Here is an 18,305-nt window from a genome sequence, read left to right as displayed (position 1 = left end):
ATTATTCGAAGAACAAGAGTTAACTCGTTTAATTTAATTTTAGTATGAATTCCAAAGAAAATGATAAAAATAATCTCTTATCTAAAGTAGTCTTTTAAGTATCACTTGAACAAATTTAGTTCTTTAGATTCGTAAAAAATGAGCATTTTTTTTTTTGGTTTCCTTAGATGTTGTTAATTACCAAAAGTCGATCGTTAAATTTCATGGGAACATAGTTTGTTCGAATATGTAGTCCGGATTGCGGCAACAACTCCCCCAATAACGGTTACAACAGGTCTCTTAGAGCCAGTTTTAATAATAAGAATGAAAACTCTTGAAAATCTTGGTAGAAGTGCTTCGTTTCAAACCAATCCTTCCTGCAATCGCTTCAATCCACCCCTTCGGTGAAAAAACTATAATACGCCCTGAGAGTTTTTCGAGTCGAAAACCTGTTCGACGTCAGAACCGCTATTCTGATATTTAAATTCGATAGAGATGACATTGGAGCATGCACTTGATTTTTTGGACTTCGAGGCTCGGGGATAGTTAAGAAAATTCAATTCATGTTTGCGAAAATAACGTTCGAGTCAAATAGCAATGCTTCGAAGCACTTCTTTTTACACTATTTCGGAAATTCAAGGACTCCATCGTATGGATATGTAAAATACACAATTTGCGGCCAACTAATGCAAAGACACTAAGTGATTTCATCTCACCTATCCAAGTCTTGATGTCTTAATGAATAGAGTTACCTGATATATGGACTGATGAGAGATAACAAATATTTTATAAAATTAATCGAAATGCTCGTAAGCCTTATTCAATTACCACAATTATGAAGAAAAAAAATCCTCAAAACATTTTTAACGAAACAAGGGTGGTTTAGTCAATGGAAACATTAATTTAGGTGATATTGATGTGTAACCAAGATATGTGGCCACCGGGTCAACTCCCTCAGGACTCACACATATGATAACGTTGAATTGTTGGTAATATTTAAAATAGATCAACAAGCACATATATATATCTGTCAAATATTGTTAAACATAAAAAGGCCACAGTTCATTCAAGAACCTCATACCAAACCATACAGCTAGCAAAGCATTAAAGACCCTTCTTCTTCCTGATTAAAAAGAAGGGAAAATTGCAATAAATAAGAAGTGCAGAAATTAACCATTGTAAGAGAAAAGAAAGAAGATGGAAGAGGTTGCAGAGAAAAAAGAGCGTAGCATAACAACAGTTTATGATGTTACAAAGAATCCAATGTTTTGCTTACAAGAAGCCATAAGAGCTATTCTTATGTGTCTAGGTTTTGAATCTTCAAAACCTGAGAAGTCGTCTTCTTCATCTGAATCTTCTTCAAGTCTGTCAGATAAAAAAGAAGAGAGTGAAAAACAACACAACTCATGTGTGTTCCAGGAAGATGGTACTGAAGTGAATAAGCAGCAGGGTGCAGATTCAGCATCAACAAATAATAATAAGGATGACCCTCCAGCTGAAGCTGATGGTCCACCTGAGTCTCAGACACTTGTAAGATTGTAAATTGCTCTCTCTCCCCCCCCCCCCCCCCCCCCACATACAGTGGCAAAGTTAGTATTTTCACATAAAAAATTCAAAGTATAAAGAAGTGAACACAAGAATAAAATCAAGATGTTTCAACATAATTTATTATACATATGAATAAGAAATTATTTTAATCTCGTATATACAGTATTAGCTCCGCCCTTGTATATACATATGTATAGATGCATGCATATGTGTGTCTGTGTTGCTTGCTCCATTAGAAGTTGTAGGGAAGAAATTAACCTTTGCTTTAATTTAGCTTTGGTATGAACGGAAAATATTTTTGTTTTGCTTTTTCTCTTTTTCAAACAAATTGTGTCCTCACAAGCTTCATACTCTAAAAGCAGATTTAGGGTTTGAACATAAACTTCAAATTTTATACATATCATAATCCAATATTCGAGATCTATTACTTATTTATAAAACTTTTTTCATATATATAGAGTTTGAACCGATCATAAACTCATCCGCTTCTATAATGGCATTATTACTCCTAGTATATGTATTAAGATTGACTCAGTTAGAGTTTCGGACCCAAAAAGATATTGTTTTTCGTATGGAATGTTAATAGAGATGAACAAAATTTGTTTCCGATCTAAAAAAAGGTCATAATTTCTCTAGAGTATCAGATAATGTCGGTTGTTAAAATAGTCTTGGGATGAAATGAATAGTTAAGCTTCTCTCACTTTGTGGTTTAGAAAATATATAGTGGTATTGCTTTTTTTAAAAAAAAATATAAAAGGCTATATAGTATCTTATGCTATTTATTTTCATTTAAATAGAATTCTTTAACACGTCTATCTTATAAGGAGCAGAAATGAGAAACGTCGTCTCTTGCACCATGGTACTGTATACGAGCTACAATATTTCGGGGCTACAAAAGAGATTTAAGCTTCTTGATATTCAACTCATGATTGTTTAATTTCCATAAATCTAAAGATAAACATGTCCTTTAAGTGGATCATATAGAAAATACTTATTAGTAAAAACAGTGAGAGTTGAAGGAAGAATTAAATCCGAATAATTTAGTCAAACAATTCTTAAAGGGTATGTAAAAAGCTAAAATTACAAGTAAATAGAAGTTTCTCATTAATGAAGAAGATTAAAAAAAAAAAAAATCTCCCAAGTTAATTCTTAAAATCACCTCCATTTGCATGTAGTTGCCAGTATAAACTTTTAAATAAGAAATTATTAAAATGGAGTTATATGACTAGAGTCTAGACTCTAGACTATCCTTATTAGTAATTTTTTTTTAACTTTTGACCTTATTAATCTATTTTCAGTTTTTCAGTTAAATAAATGAGCTCTATGTACGTGTCTCTTAATTCTTGAACAAATAATGCTAGCTAAGGTAAAAATAAAATAAAATTAATTACTATATTTATTTTTCTAAAATAATATTTTTTCTGCCTCAATTTAAATGTCTTACTTTCCTTTTTGATTTGTTATAAAAAGAGTGTTTATAATATTTGGGATTGGGAACAACTACTTTTAATAACATGACAACTAAATGCAAACCGATATAAGTCATGTCAATTGTTTTATTTTGGTGTGTACGCAGATAGATCGAAGACCACCACCAAGACCTCCAGTTATCCCGGGACCTCCTCCTGAGCACAATTAATTGATAATATATTCCCCTCTTTAAGTCTGATATCCATAATTTCATACTTTGGCTAGGGTTGGTTGAATTACGTTTAATCTGTTCATATGGTCAATTATCAAGACTAGGTCTACTGGTCTTTTATCTTGGTTTGATTTCCTTGTTTAATTGTTATAGGTCCTTATTTTTTTATACACATATGTTGTAAGATATAAGGATTTATATGTGCCAGTTAAATAGTACATAATTTACAAGTTAAGTACTTACTTTGTCGGATTTTGTTTTCCAATTCTGTATTGAGCTTGACGTTGATGTCTATCTTCTAAGTATATTTTTTCTGTTCTTTGGCTCACCAGCAAAGGCTTGTTTGTACTAAGTCATATGTAAAAACTCCTTAATATATAAATTATTTTTTTATATTTTTATTTGTAACTATATAAAAGGTAAGATGATTCGGGGTTCATGTGTTGATTTATTAAATGGTTATATTTTATGTTTTTTTATTTTTATTTTCCGACTTCAGAACATTGAGTCATGTCATTAAATTGTTATCAAAAATATATTTTCGGCTAAGAGTATAGTTTGTGTGATAGAGCAATAATAAAGTGACTTTTTCATTACAAATAAAGAATAGTTACTTTGTACACTATTTTCAATAGTTGGATGATCTTTTTATACAAAAGTAAAGAAAAATGACTTTGTTACACTATTTTTAATAATTGTAGCGGATTCAAGAGCTAGAGTTAGGATGTCTTTGGTAAGGAAAATGTTTTTAAGGAAAAAAAGTGATTTTCTTACTTATTTTGGTGTTTAATAAGTAAGTAAACGGGGTCGGCCCAAGGCCAAAGCCACTAAGGCAATGGCTTTGAGTAGGGCTGGGCATAAATTACTGAAAACCGAATTACCGAACCGAACCGAGAATTTCGGTAATTTGGTATTCGGTAATTCGGTATTCGGGAATAAAATTTCAAAATTATGGTATTCGGGTTCGGGATCGGTAAGAGACATTAGTACCGTTCGGTATTCAGTAATTTCCCGAATACCGAATTATTCACTCTAATGTGTTTACTATATTTCTGTACTCCTGGTTGTGACCTTGTGTTGTCCTCCATTTGAATGATTTTCATATCCAGTTGCTGTGGAGATCTTTATCTTTTTCCTCCCGTCCCCTGCCCTTCTTTTTCACTTTGTTTTCCCCTCCGTTCTGCTTGTCCCGAAACTGTGCTTCTTCAATTTGAATATAAAAGCACATTTCTGTGGTAGAATATGCTTCGTCGTTGAACTTCAAATATGTTGGAATGTAAAGAGTTGTTTAGAAGTATACAAATCTGTTTCAATTATATTGTACCTCAACTTTTGTATACTTTGTTTCCTTAAATGGTAAATCCCGAATACCGTATTGAAATTTACCGAACCGAAGTTTGATTTACCGAACCGAACTGAACTTTTTCGGTTCGGTATTTGGTATCTACTGTCAATTACCGAATTTTAAATTATCGAACCCGAACTTTAAAAATACCGAACTGAATTTCATTACAAATAAAGAATAGTTACTTTGTACACTATTTTCAATAGTTGGATGATCTTTTTATACAAAAGTAAAGAAAAATGACTTTGTTACACTATTTTTAACAATTGTAGCGGATTCAAGAGCTAGAGTTAGGATGTCTTTGGTACGAAGGAAAATGTTTTTCAGGAAAATAAGTGATTTTCTTACTTATTTTGATGTTTAATAAGTAAGTAAACGGGGTCGGCCCAAGGCCAAAGCCACTAAAGCAATGGCTTTGAGGCCTCATTTTTTATTAAGTTTTATGCTAATTTGTTTAAAAAATTATTGTGACTTATGGTACTTTTATGTAGTTTCTAAATATTTCAATTGTTTTCCAAAAAACTTAAAGATTGTATGTCTGAATTTACGATAAAAATAAAGAAGTTGGACTCTTGAAATCCAAATTGTGTCACATAAATAGAGACAGAGGGAGTGCATAATATTTATAAAAGAAAAAAAGAGAAGAATTTTTTTTTTAGTTCGCATGATTGACTAGCTATATTGTCAGTTGAATTTGAAAAAAGTATTAACAACTTTGCATTGTTCTTGACGATTATAAAACAGTAACTAATGACTTCGAATCTTAAAAAAAAACTAGAAAGTAGACTTTAAATAAAAAAAAAAATATACAAGATCATTCTCTTTAAAAAAGACATAATTAGGATCTCTCTTGTAGTTTGGCTGTAGGCCTCCAATCTTGTTGAGACGACCCTATAAATAGAAAATATTATCCTAAAAATATTGATATTTAATATATTTAAACACTATGGTGGTCGTGGCGGTGGGGGTAAGGTGTGGGGGTGGTGGCGATTGTGGGGGTGGGGGGTGGGGGTGCTATGAAGGGTGGGGTTGGGGTGTGTTGAAGGGTGGGAGGAGACAATGAATACTACTCATGAAACTTGTTTTTCCTACTTTCATTAGATTAGAGAAGTCATTTTCTCATTTTAAAAAAAATCTTTTTCTAGAGAAAATATATTTCAAATTTATTTATAATCAAACATGATAAAATTAAATACCATTATATAAAAAATATTTCCTCCGTACCAAACGCACCCCTTAGAGAATTCAGAGATATCAATCTTATAAATCTTTTAGCCTTGCAAACACAGAGAGAGACATCCAACTATTTACTGAATAATCTTTAATGCACATAATCAATTCGAAAATATCGGTTGACTCATCGGTCATCATTAATGAAAATCTCATTGGTTTTGTTTCCTAGAAAAAGTAAACGAGAAGAAAAAACTTTTGTCCATTCTGCTCCCTCCGGTTGCAATATTATGACAAACTAAATTTATTTTGAAATATTTAATGTTTTTTTAAAAAATGAAAAACATTTTTTTTTTTTTTTGGTAAACTGAAAATTTTATTCCTTCTTCCTTCCGCAATTACAGCAGCATCCAGTAGGTAAAATGTAATCATAGTTCCCTACCTATCTCTTCTTTCTTCCTAATCCTATCCATCTATGTTCTTTATATTTTAAGTATTGTCTTCCCTATACAGATGTACTATCCAATCTTTCCCTCTGCTTGTTCTTCCGTTTGCCACATATTCCATTGCTGTTACTTTGCATTCCTGTTGCACCTTCTCTATCAGTCTCTGAGGTAGAGTTACTCTGTTGTCCCATAATGCTTCATTTCTTGCCTTTCATATGAAGTACACTAGAGCTGTTAGAACTGCCATAACGAATTCCCTGCATTTTCTGCCTTGTATTTTCCTTATCATTCTCTTCCATAGTCCCACTCCTTCCTTGTTGTGTATGTTGATCTTCAACCATTTTAGGATCCCTTCCAGGCAACTGTGTGACAAGTGACATTCGAAGAAAAACATTAATTGCTTCTCGTTTTAATTTTAAATTCATCCTTACTGTATACGGTTAAAACCGGGGTCAGTAGCCCCGACCTAAGGATCAACGATCTGAATTCGGATAAAGGAGCAAAGGATAGTGGAGCTCGACTAAATCGGATAGAGACATTCGGACCCAACCCTTCCCGAGGAAAACACTGCTTCTAAAACGAATTGCTTCTATAGTGTTATTCTTTATGGTAACACTGCTGGGGCTAATTCAGCCAGAAGTCTCCACAGTATTGGACAAAAAAAAGGAAAACCTTTGCTCTTAGAACTATATAGTAACTCTGCAAATTCAATTTGCTAGCTAACACACACAATTAAGCAGCAGTATTATAATGCAGTAGAGTGAATTGTTATGGACGTGGAAACAGGTTTCTGACATTCTTACAACCCATTAGCATTATATATCATGGAGGATATAATTTACACTTCCATGATTGTTGTAGAATTTACCCGATAGTTCTCATTTCAGGAACATCCAAGGCCAAAGTCATTGAATGGATAGGTCGTCAATTCCTGAATTATGTAATGTACTTTAAAAGAGAAACTGTATAATATCCTTCTTCAAAAAAAATTACATGATTATTCGAAGAAGAAGAGTTAACTCGTTTAATTTAATTTTAGTATGAATACCAAAGAAAATGATAAAAATAATCTTCCAAAGAAAATGATAAAAATAATCTCTTATCTAAGTAGTCTTTTAAATATCACTTGAACAAGTTTAGTTCTTTAGATTCGTCAAAAATGAGCATATTTTTTTTTTGTTTCCGCTTAGATGTTAATTACCAATGTTGATCGTTAAATTTAATGGGAACATAATTTGTTCGAATATGTAGTCCGGATTAACGTAGAAGTTCCCTAATAACGGTTATAACATGTCTCTTAGAGCCAGTTTTAATAATAAGAATGAAAACTCTCAGAAATCTTAGTAGAAGTGCTTCGTTTCAAATCAATCCTTCCTGCAATCGCTTCGATCCATCCCTTCGGTGAAAAACTGTAATACGCCTAGAGAGCTTTTCGAGTCGAAAACTGTTCGACGTCAGAATCGCTATTCTGATATTTAAATTCCATAGAGATGACATTGGAGCATGCACTTGATTTTCTAGAATTTCATTTTTTGGACTTCGAGGCTCCGGGATTGTTAAAAAAATTCAATTCACGTTTGCGAAAACAACGTTCGAGTCAAATAGCAATGCTTCGAAGCAGTTCTTTTTACATTATTTCGGAAATCCAAGGACTCCATTCTATGAATATGTAAAATACACAATTCCCAACGAATGCAAAGACACTAAGTGATTCAGAGGCGTATCTAGCCTACAAGGTTGGGGTTCAACTGAACCCCAAACTTTCGATGCGGAGTCTAAATTTATGTGTAAAAAGTTATTAAAATTACAATAAATAGTAGATATGAATCCCTAACTTTATAAATATAATGGGTCATAATGGGTTCAATGCTAAAAATCTTAAGATTGAACCCATAAAATTTAAATCCTGGATCCACCTCTGAAGTGATTTCATTTCATCTATCCAAGCCTTGATGTCTTAATGGATAAAATTACCTGATATATGCGCCGGTGAAAGATAAACAAATATCTTATAAAATTAATCGAAATGCACGTAAGCTTATTCAAATACCACAATTATGAAGAAAAAAAATCCTAAAACCTTTATAAGGAAACAAGGGTGGTTGAGTCAAAGGGAACATTAATTTAGGTGATATTGATGTGTAATCAAGATATGTGGCCACGGGGTCAACTCCCTCAGGACTCACACATATGATAACGTTGAATTGTTGGTAATATTTAAAATAGTTCAACAAGCATATATATCTGTCAAATATTGTTAAACATAAAAAGGCCACAGTTCATTCAAGAACCTCATACCAAATCATACAGCTAGCAAAGCATTAAAGACCCTTCTCCCTCTTCAAAAAGAAGGGAAAAATGCAATAAATAAGAAGTGCAGAAATTAACCATTGTAAGAGAAAAGAAAGAAGATGGAAGAGGCTGTAGAGAAAAAACAGAGTAGCATAACAACAGTTTATGATGTTACAAAGAATCCAATGTTTTGCTTACAAGAAGCCATAAGAGCTATTCTTAAGTGTCTAGGTTTTGAATCTTCAAAACCTGAGGAGTCGTCTTTTTCTTCTTCTTCTTCTTCATCTGAATCTTCAAAACCTGAGGAGTCGTCTTTTTCTTCTTCTTCTTCTTCTTCATCTGAATCTTCTTCAAGTATGTCAGATAAAAAAGAAGAGAGTGAAAAACAAGACAACTCATGTGTGTTCCAGGAAGCTGGTAATGAAGTGAATAAGCAGCAGGGTTCAGATTCAGCATCAACAAATAATAATAAGGATGACCCTCCAGCTGAAGCTGATGTTCCACCTGAGTCTCAGACACTTGTAAGATTGTTTTTCCTTTACGTAATTGCTCTCTCTCCCCCGCAGACACACATACAGTGGCAAAGTTAGTATTTTCACATAAAAAATTTAAAGTATAAAGAAGTGAACACACGAATAAAGTCATGAAGATGATTCAATATAATTTATTATACATATGAATAAGAAATTATTTTAACCTTGTATATACAGTATTAACTCCGCCCTAAATATACATATGTATAGCTGCATGCATATGTGTGTCTGTGTTGCTTGCTCCATTAGAAGTTGTAGGGAAGAAATTAACCTTTGCCTTAATTTAGCTTTCGTATGAACGGAAAATATTTTTGTTTTGCTTTTTCTCTTTTTCAAACAAACTGTGTCCTCACAAGCCTCACACTCTAAAAGCAGATTTAGTAGTTGAACATAAACTTCAAATTTTATACATATCATAATCCAATATTCGAGATCTATTACTTATTTTTAAAACTTTTTACATATATATAGAGTTTGAATCGATCATAAACTCATCCGCTTCTATACTGGCATTATTACCCCTAGCATATGTATTAAGATTGACTGAGTTAGAGTTTCGGACCCAGAAAGATATTGTTTTTCTCATGGAATGTTAATAGAGATGAACAAAAATTGTTTCCGATCTAAACAAAGGTCATAATTTCTACTTTAGAGTATCAGATATATGTCGGTTGTTAAAACAGTCTTAGGATGAAATGAATAGTTAAGCTTCTCTCACTTTATGGTTTAGAAAATATATAGTATTATTGTTTTTTTTAAAAAAAAAATTACAAGGCTATATAGTATCTTATGCTATTTATTTTCATTTAAATAGAATTCTTTACATGTCTATCTTATTAGGAAAATGAGAAACATTCTCTTGCACTATGGTACTGTATACGAGCTACAATATTTCGGGGCTACAATGGATGGGCTTATGCCTATAAGCTGAAAACAGCTTATAAGTCAAAAAAAATAAGTTGGGGTAGTCTAACTTATTTTTTTTGGCTTATAAGCTGAAACAGCTTATAAGCTGCTTTAGATAAGCTAAGTCAAATAGACCCAATTATTTTTTTGAACTTATTTTAAGCACAAAATGATTTTAAGCTGGCCAGTCAAACACTCAAAAAAACTGAAAACAGCTTATAAGCAACTTATAAGCCAATCCAAACGGGCTCTTAATCTTCTTGATATTCGACTCATGATTGTTTAATTTCCATAAAACTAAAGATAAATATGTCCTTTAAGTGGATCATATAGAAAATACTTAGTAAAAAGATTGAGAGTTCAAGTAATATTTAAATCCGAACAATTTAATCAAATAATTGTTAAAGGGTATGTAAAAAGCTAAAATGACAAGTAGAAAGAAGTTTCTCATTTTCGATCTCCAATACACCAAGAAGATTAAAATAAAAAATAAATAAAAACTCCCAAGTCAATTCTTGAAATTACTTCCTCCATTCTCATGTAGTTATCAGAATAAACTTTTAAACACCTTTTAAGAAATTATTTATAAAAAGAGCAATCTGACTAGAGTCTAGACTGTCCTTATTAGTTATTACTTCAATTCTTTAACTTTTGACCTTATTAATCTATTTTTCTCAGTTAAATAAATGAGCTCTATTTACGTGTCTCTTAATTCTTGAACAAATAATGCCTAGCTAAGGTAAAAAATAAAATTAAATTAATTACTACTGTATATTTTATTTTTCTAAAATAATATACTATAGTATTTGTTGTTGGGAACGACTATTTTTAATAACATGACAACTAAAGGCAAACTGATACAAGTCATGTCAATCATTTTATTTTGGTGTGTATATACGCAGATAGAAGCAGCAACAGTAAGGAGGGGAAGATCACCATCAAGACCTCCAGTTGGCAGGGGACCTCCTCCTCAGAACAATTAATTGATAATATATTCCCCTCTTTAATTCTGATATCCATTTTCATACTTTGGTTAGGGTTGGTTGAATTGTGTACTTTAATCTGTTCATATGGTCAATTATCAAGATTCAAGACTAGGTCTACTGGTCTTTTATCTTGGTTTGATTTCCTTGTGTCATTGCTATTATCTGTTATTTCCTGTGCTTTGATTATTCTATGTTATCTGTGTCGCTTGCGTTACTTCATTTCCATATCGCTTTGAATCTCTTAGCCGTATCTGACCTCTTTTTATGTTTTTATTGAGTCGAGGGTCTCTCGAAAACAGCCATCCTACCTTGGTAGGAGTAAGGTCTGCGTACACTCTACCCTCCCCAGACCCCACGTTGTGGGATTTCACTGGGTTGTTGTTGTTGTTGTTGTTGTATTGCTATAGGTCCGTATTTGTTTATACACACATATTGTAAGATCTAAGGATTTAATATGTGCAAGTTAATTAGTACATAATCTACAAGTATTTGTCGAATGTTGTTTTTCAATTGTGTAAAGCTTAACGTTGATGTCTCTTCTAATTAGTGTATTGTTTCTTTTCCTTGGCTCACCAGCACGTGCTTGTTTTGTACAAGTCATTTAATGTAAAAAGTAAGGCTCTGTTTGGAAAGCCACCTGGTAATTGGAATTGGTGTAGTTACTAGCTTAGTAATTACACAACCTAGTAATTACACCGTGTAATTAATAGCGTCCTGTTTGGTTGCACAAATATAATTACACAGTTAACTTAATTTGATATTAATATTGAAAAATATGTGCCTTTATAAATAATATGAAATTATGTATCTAACAACACATTATTTCTTGAAAACATATTAACTAACAATCATATATTTGTAGCTAATATTGGAAAATATAATTGATATATAATTTTCAAATTAGTAAAAATTTAATTTATTATAAAATTAAAAGCAGACTTTTTTGTGAGAACATCATGGATTGGATGGTTCACAAAAAAGTTAATATTTATAACGGAGAAGAGCCTAAAATACCCTCAAACTATTAGAATTAGTGCAAAAATACCCTCCATCCACCTTTGAGCTCCCAAATACCCCTTTCATCCACCTTTGAGCCCCCAAATACCCTTGTCATCCACCTATGGGGTCTAATATACCCTTATTTCTAACAGCCCCATGTTGACACCCAATTTTGTCTATCCTTTCGTCCAATTTACATCGTTAAGCTTCTATTTTATTAGATTATTAATTGTATTTTTTTTATCACAACTTGTAGTCAAATTTCTTGATGATCTCTATTACTATTATTACTTTTATTACTACTACTACTATTATTATTATTATTAATAATAATCTTGAACTTGGACGGTTTTTTCAAACAGATTCGAGTCCAAACTTCTATCATTTTGTTCTTGGCATATTAGATGAAAAGAGGAAAGTTTTGATTTCGCAATTAAGGCGGATATAAGCTATGATTTTTATGATTACTAGTAAGAAATTAAGGTGAATGAATTAAGGAAATAAAGTGGAATGGAAAGGAGAAGAGAAGAGAAAACCAAATTAGAATAAATGAAAGAATATAAAAGGCACAAAGAAAAGGATTTTGTAGCCGTGGAATTTCGACGAGAATCGGGGAATGTTTGATTTTAACGAAATTTAGAGATGACGGGATCTTAGGAATTTTGAGTAAATAACAATGAGTTATGGATATTTGGTTTTGGGGGTAACCTGATGCCTTTAAGGATTTTTAGTTGGAAAGGAATTATGGGCTAGGTAGAAACTTTAGGAAATGGGTGAAAAAATTTATTTGGTTTATTTGGGGAATATAGTAATTTCAAATAGATTTTCTCGATTTTCATAACGATAATAAAAGTAGAGGGACAAAATATTTTGGTAAATAATTTTATCACTTGTAATAGTAAAGTAATCATAGAAACATAACAACAACTATAAGTGTGACGCTAATACAAAAAGTATGTTTAAATAAATATTTATAGAGATACGAATAGGATTAACACTGCAATTAAGCCAAAAGGAGAATAAATGCATTAGTGATTTTTTTTTCTAGTAAAACGAAAAGGTAGTAATAATAATAATAATAGTAATAATAATAATAATAATAGTAATAATAGTAATACTATTACTAATAGTATAGTAATAATAGTACTAATAGTACTAATAATAATAATAATAATAATAATAATAATAATAATAATAATAATACTAATAATAGTAGTAATAGTAGTAATAATAATAATAATAATAATAATACTAGTAATAATAGTAATAATAGTAATAATAGTAATAATAATAATAATAATAATAATAATAATAATAGAGATCATCAAGAAATTTAACTAAAGGTTGTGATAAAAAAAATATAATTAATATTCTAATAAAATAGAAGCCCAACAATGTAAATTGGACGAAAGGATGGACAAAATTGGGCGTCAACATGGGACTGTTAGAAATACGGGTATATTAGACCTTATAGGTGGATGCCAGGGGTATTTGGGGGCTCAAAGGTGACTGACAGGGGTATTTGGGGGCTTAAAGGTGGATGAAGGGTATTTTTGCACCAATTCTAATAGTTCGAGGGTATTTTACGCCCTTTTCCGTATTTATAAATATAATGCCATAACATTATTCAAATGTTTGACAGAAAAAATATATATATATATATATATATATATATATATATCAATTGTAAGTGAAAAATAAACAGCATGCAATGTGAAATAACAAGCCTATAATACTAAAGCAATCAAAATCGAAAATATAACCTATATTATATGCAAAATCCCAAAAAAAAATAAAAAAATTTAACATAATACTCTTATGTCAACTTCCAGCATTACACAAGTAAGTTCCAAAGTAACTTAAGTAAATTATTTAAAAGAAAGGGAATATAAGTTTATAACGTCATTCACAATGAAATTCTACTCTATAACATCACTCATTATATGTCAAGTTTGTTAATGACTCATTCTTCCTAATACGAAGATGTGTAGTTTCAAAAATTAGAATAATAACATAGTTATGCTAAATGTATAAAATAAAAATAAAAATACGAGCAATTATATAGAATCACAAGAAGTAAAGGTTAGGAATGAGAAAAAAGAAAATGAAAGCTAAATAATATAAAAATAAAAATATATTTAAAAAATAAAAATAAGTAAAAAGTAAAAATAAATTAGAAGTTAAAATAATAGAAACAAAAATAAATTTAAAAGGAAAATAATTAAAATAAAACAAAAAATGAAGAAACTAAAAAATAATTCTGTAATTACAGGGTGTAATTACAGTCAATTCTCAACCCCCCCCTGAGAATTGACGAGTATAATTATACCCTCTCAATTACACTCATTTCCCACCTAACCAAATAATTAATTTTTCAAACAAACAAGTCAAACTGTGTAATTACACCCAATTCCAATTACCTGGATGACTTTCCAAACAGGTCCTAAATCTGTTTTTTTGTGACGATAAAAAAGGTAAGACGATTCCGGGTTCATATATTAATTTATTAAATGGTTATATTTTAAAAAAAAAATCGACTTTAAGACATTTTGAGTCATGTCATTAAATTCAATACCAAAAAAATATATTTTCCCAATGATTTTTCACTGAATGCCGGTGGGAAAAATCTAAAAAGTAGTGCTTTCACATAGAAAAATTACGAAATTTCCTAGCGTTTCAATGGGAACCTGTTTCCCACGATGTGTTTTCCCAGTAAGCTGATTAGGTGAGAATCAAGTGAAAAAATAAATTTTATACTGAATGTCGGTGGGAAAAACTTTTTTTTTTCTTTTTTTTTTTCTGGTAGTGATTGTTATCAAAATTATACTTTTCAGCTAAGAGTATTCTTTGTGTGAGAGAGCACTAGTAAAGTGACTTTTCCATTACAAAATAAAGAAAAGTGACTTTGCTACACTATTCTCATGAATAGTTGGATGATCTTTTTATTGCTCTTTCCGTTCCATAATAAGTGTCATTTTAGCTAAAAAAAATTATCCCATGATAAGTGTCATCTTAGGAAATCAAGACATAAATTAACTAGTTTTTTCCAATAGTACCCTTAGACAATAAAGTAACATCTAAATGATGATTGAAAAATTAAGCAACATAATAACTTGGTATTGTTGGATTCCTAATGTCAAAAGGTTTACTTCGTGTGCATGCTCTACTCAAAAGGTAAAAATAATTTATTTTTGTTGTATCGGGGTAATTTGATAAACTTCACCTTGCATTATTAGTTTCTTAATATGCGTGTTTTTAGCTAAGGTAACACTTATTATAGGACAGAGGGAGTACAAAGTAAAGAAAAATGACTTTGTTATAAAAATTTCAATAAACAATCAACTCAATAAATCATACCTGTAGCAGATTCAAGAGCTAGAGTTTGTATGTGTTTGGTACGGAGGAAAATGTTTTTCAGGAAAATAAGTGGTTTTCTTACTTACTTTTTGGTGTTTGATATGTAAGTAAAAAATATTATTCTAAAAGTATTGATATGGTATAATATATTTAAACACTATGGTGGGGGAGGGGGGGGGGTAAGGTGTGGGGGTAGTGGCGATTTGGGGGGTGGGGGCTCGGGGGCTATGAAAGGGGGGGGGGGGGGATTGGGTGTGTTGGAGGGCGGTGAGGTGACAATGAATGCTACTCACGGAACTTATTTTCCCTACTGGAAGTCATTTTCTCATTTTTAAAGAATTTTTTTTTCTAGAGAAAATATTTTTCAAATTTATTTATCAACCAAAAATGAAAAAATTAAATACCATTGTATAAAAAATATCTCCTTCGTACTAAACGCACCCTTAGAGAATTCAGAGATTGCAATCTTATAAATAATCTTTTAGCCTGGCAAACACAGAGAGAGACATCCAAATATTTACTAATAATCTTATAATGCACATAATCAAGGAGAAAATATCGGTTGACTCATCAGAGTCATCATTAATGAAAATCGTCATATCATTAAGGAAAATCTCATTGGTTCTGTTTCCCAGAAAAGTAAATGAGAAAGAAAAACTTTTGTCCATTCTGCTCCCTCCAGTTGTTAGTATTACGACATATGACAAACTAAATTATTTTGAAATATTTGATATTTTTTAAAACAATAAGGTCTTTTGGTCATACTATTTTAGTCACAAGGGCTCAAATAAGGTAAATTCATATGATTATTTTGGTCAAATGTAATAATTTATACTTACTTAATGTCATTTCTATCTTTTCTTCTCAAAGTTTATCTTAATTTAAAATTGTACAATAGAGATTATAGTGATTTTTATATAAGTGTGGCTAAATTTGGATCAAATTGAAAAACTTTAATTGCTTTTTGTTTTAATTTTAAATTCACCCTTACTATGCCAAATAGTGAAGTTCTATGATTAAAGCAATTAGGTAATTACTTTTTAAATTGGCGTGCAAAAATCTCACTAAAAGAAAAAAAAAATATAAATTATAGATGGCAGTATTTAGAAAGCATGAATATTTAGTTCGTTAGTCATTCATATGACTAGCAGTAACTGCAGGGTCCCTCAAAACATTGAAGATCATCAAAAACATTGATACAATATGGACCATCGCCGTTTATTTTGTCGGGCAAAGAATAGTGGCTATTAATCTATTATATTGCTTTGCTCGACTCCTCTCAGTTTAGACTAGAGTATAATATAACCATTCAGGTCGTTGTTGAGCACTACTCTTCCGAATTTTAGAATGAAAAATAGTCATTTTAACCTTTTGTGATAAAAAAATAATAACTGACACGAAATATCAAATTCTACAAGTAAAATTTCATGTAATAATATATTTTTCAAAAACATAATTGAAAAATTATTAGTAAATACTATTTTTGGGGGGAAATAGTGCTTTTGGGCATTCAAAGAGTGGCTCTTTTGATCCAGCTAAGATTACTATTTCGCTCTATACAAATGGATAAAAACAAATATGAGTAGAATTAATAATCTACATAAGTAGTACTACTCTTTTGATCCAGCTAAGATTACAATTTCACTCTATACAAATGGATAAAAACAAGTATGAGTAGAATTAATAAACTACATAAGTAGTACTATTATATATTATTTCTTGCGGCAATCACACTTTCAGTTTATGGATCAATATCTACAGTGTTTAATTAAATCTTGAAATTGTCAATGCCTTCAATAAAGGCATAGCTAAAGGGCGGAAGGGATTCGTCCTAACCTCCTTTCGCTGAAAATCAGAATGCATATATAGGGTGGAGAGTAAAATTCAACTTTCAATTTAATTAACATGTCTTCGTTTGCCAATTTTTACTATCGATTAGTACAAATTTATTGAATCACCGATTATTACATTTTGTGATTACCGCGTGCTTTAATATTTGTAGAGGGGCCCCTTAAAGGTGTATTAATAATTTCGAAAATCTATCACATCATATTATATCATTTTACTTTAGTTACGTGGGTAACTTAATTCCATGATGTATATGGAGTAAATAAACCAAATAATTTCCTGTTTCCACCTTGCATAAGGCACATTGGAAAATTATTCAACAATTAAGAGTTGGTTAAATAGTTATAGTTTGCTAATGCAGGGACAAAAACTTATTTAAATCTCAACTAATTTAAAGATCAACCATGTTAACTAATATTGCATCAATGAGGAAAATATCTTTTCCACTGCATCCTCAGCAAATAAAAAAAGGTATTCAAAACTGTTAAGATATCCTCAAAGAGCCAGCTTATCTAGTGTGTTTGAATGAACAAAACTTTGCAAAATAGAAGCAATAACAAGAGACTCATCATCATCATTCATCTCAATCTCCATGCAATTATTTTCAACCACTTCCATGCAATTATTTTCAACCACTTCCAACTCCGGCGTTGACGGTGGCGGTGGTGGTGGTGGCGGAGATGATGGTGCCGGGGTATTATAAGGTGAAGGAAAAGATGAAAAAGGGTACGCAAAATTAGTACGTGCATTTTCGATACCACAAAAAGCAATAGAAGAAATATCATAAGCCAAAGCAGCTTCTTCAGCAGTATCAAATGTGCCAAGCCAATGCCTTTGTTTTGTGTTTGGATTTCTAATCTCAGCTGCATATCTACCCCATGGTCTTCTTCTTACACCATGATATTTTGTCGAATGTCTTGAACTTCTTCTTCCTAAATTTCTAACATGCAATTGAGGAATCGTAATATTTTCCATTTTTCTTTTTTAAGTAATGGGGGTGAGAGTGGAACTGAGATATGGGGTTTATATACTGGTGAAGTGACAGAAGTTTAATGTTGTTTATTAATAAGATAAGACTCCACTGATTAGCACTAAGATAAGTTAATTCATAAATAATGAGTTAAAGAGTGCTTTTGCGTCTTATTTGTGGTTTGGTCAAGTGGGAAGCATTCCCCCGTGTTCTATATTTTTAAAATGAGTTAAATACAATTGCATTGTTTGGTTGAGATCGTTTGTGTTAGCTTTTATCCCTAA

The 18,305-nt window shown here is 31.2% G+C and overlaps 3 protein-coding genes across 3 annotated transcripts; 2 read left to right on the top strand and 1 right to left on the bottom strand.

The window, feature by feature from the left end:
* Positions 1–1,016: 1,016 nt before the first annotated feature.
* LOC132627424 (uncharacterized) lies at positions 1,017–3,421 on the top strand. Its single transcript, XM_060342768.1, has 2 exons — positions 1,017–1,509; positions 3,104–3,421. The coding sequence occupies exons 1-2, from the start codon at positions 1,177–1,179 to the stop codon at positions 3,164–3,166; spliced, it is 396 nt and encodes a 131-aa protein (XP_060198751.1). The 5' UTR covers positions 1,017–1,176; the 3' UTR covers positions 3,167–3,421.
* A 4,961-nt stretch (positions 3,422–8,382) lies between these two features.
* Positions 8,383–11,419, top strand: LOC132627423 (suppressor protein SRP40-like). Its single transcript, XM_060342767.1, has 2 exons — positions 8,383–8,943; positions 10,764–11,419. Exons 1-2 carry the CDS (start codon positions 8,542–8,544, stop codon positions 10,842–10,844), a joined length of 483 nt encoding a protein of 160 aa, XP_060198750.1. The 5' UTR covers positions 8,383–8,541; the 3' UTR covers positions 10,845–11,419.
* A 6,040-nt stretch (positions 11,420–17,459) lies between these two features.
* Positions 17,460–18,205, bottom strand: LOC132622607 (ethylene-responsive transcription factor LEP-like). Its single transcript, XM_060337236.1, has one exon. The coding sequence runs from the start codon at positions 18,024–18,026 to the stop codon at positions 17,547–17,549; it is 480 nt and encodes a 159-aa protein (XP_060193219.1). The 5' UTR covers positions 18,027–18,205; the 3' UTR covers positions 17,460–17,546.
* Positions 18,206–18,305: the final 100 nt, after the last annotated feature.

Source organism: Lycium barbarum, chromosome 2 (assembly GCF_019175385.1).
Source record: "Lycium barbarum isolate Lr01 chromosome 2, ASM1917538v2, whole genome shotgun sequence".
NCBI lineage: Eukaryota > Viridiplantae > Streptophyta > Magnoliopsida > Solanales > Solanaceae > Lycium > Lycium barbarum.
Note: the sequence above shows the minus strand (reverse complement) of the source record. Positions and strands in the feature narration are given on the sequence as shown.

Bases quoted from the DNA above. Each gene is read 5' to 3' on its own strand.
- LOC132627424 (XM_060342768.1), top strand. From the start codon at position 1,177: ATGGAAGAGGTTGCAGAGAAAAAAGAGCGTAGCATAACAACAGTTTAT. The intron at 1,510-3,103 runs GTAAGATTGTAA...GTGTGTACGCAG, and splicing joins CACCTGAGTCTCAGACACTT to ATAGATCGAAGACCACCACC.
- LOC132627423 (XM_060342767.1), top strand. From the start codon at position 8,542: ATGGAAGAGGCTGTAGAGAAAAAACAGAGTAGCATAACAACAGTTTAT. The intron at 8,944-10,763 runs GTAAGATTGTTT...GTATATACGCAG, and splicing joins CACCTGAGTCTCAGACACTT to ATAGAAGCAGCAACAGTAAG.
- LOC132622607 (XM_060337236.1), bottom strand. From the start codon at position 18,026: ATGGAAAATATTACGATTCCTCAATTGCATGTTAGAAATTTAGGAAGA.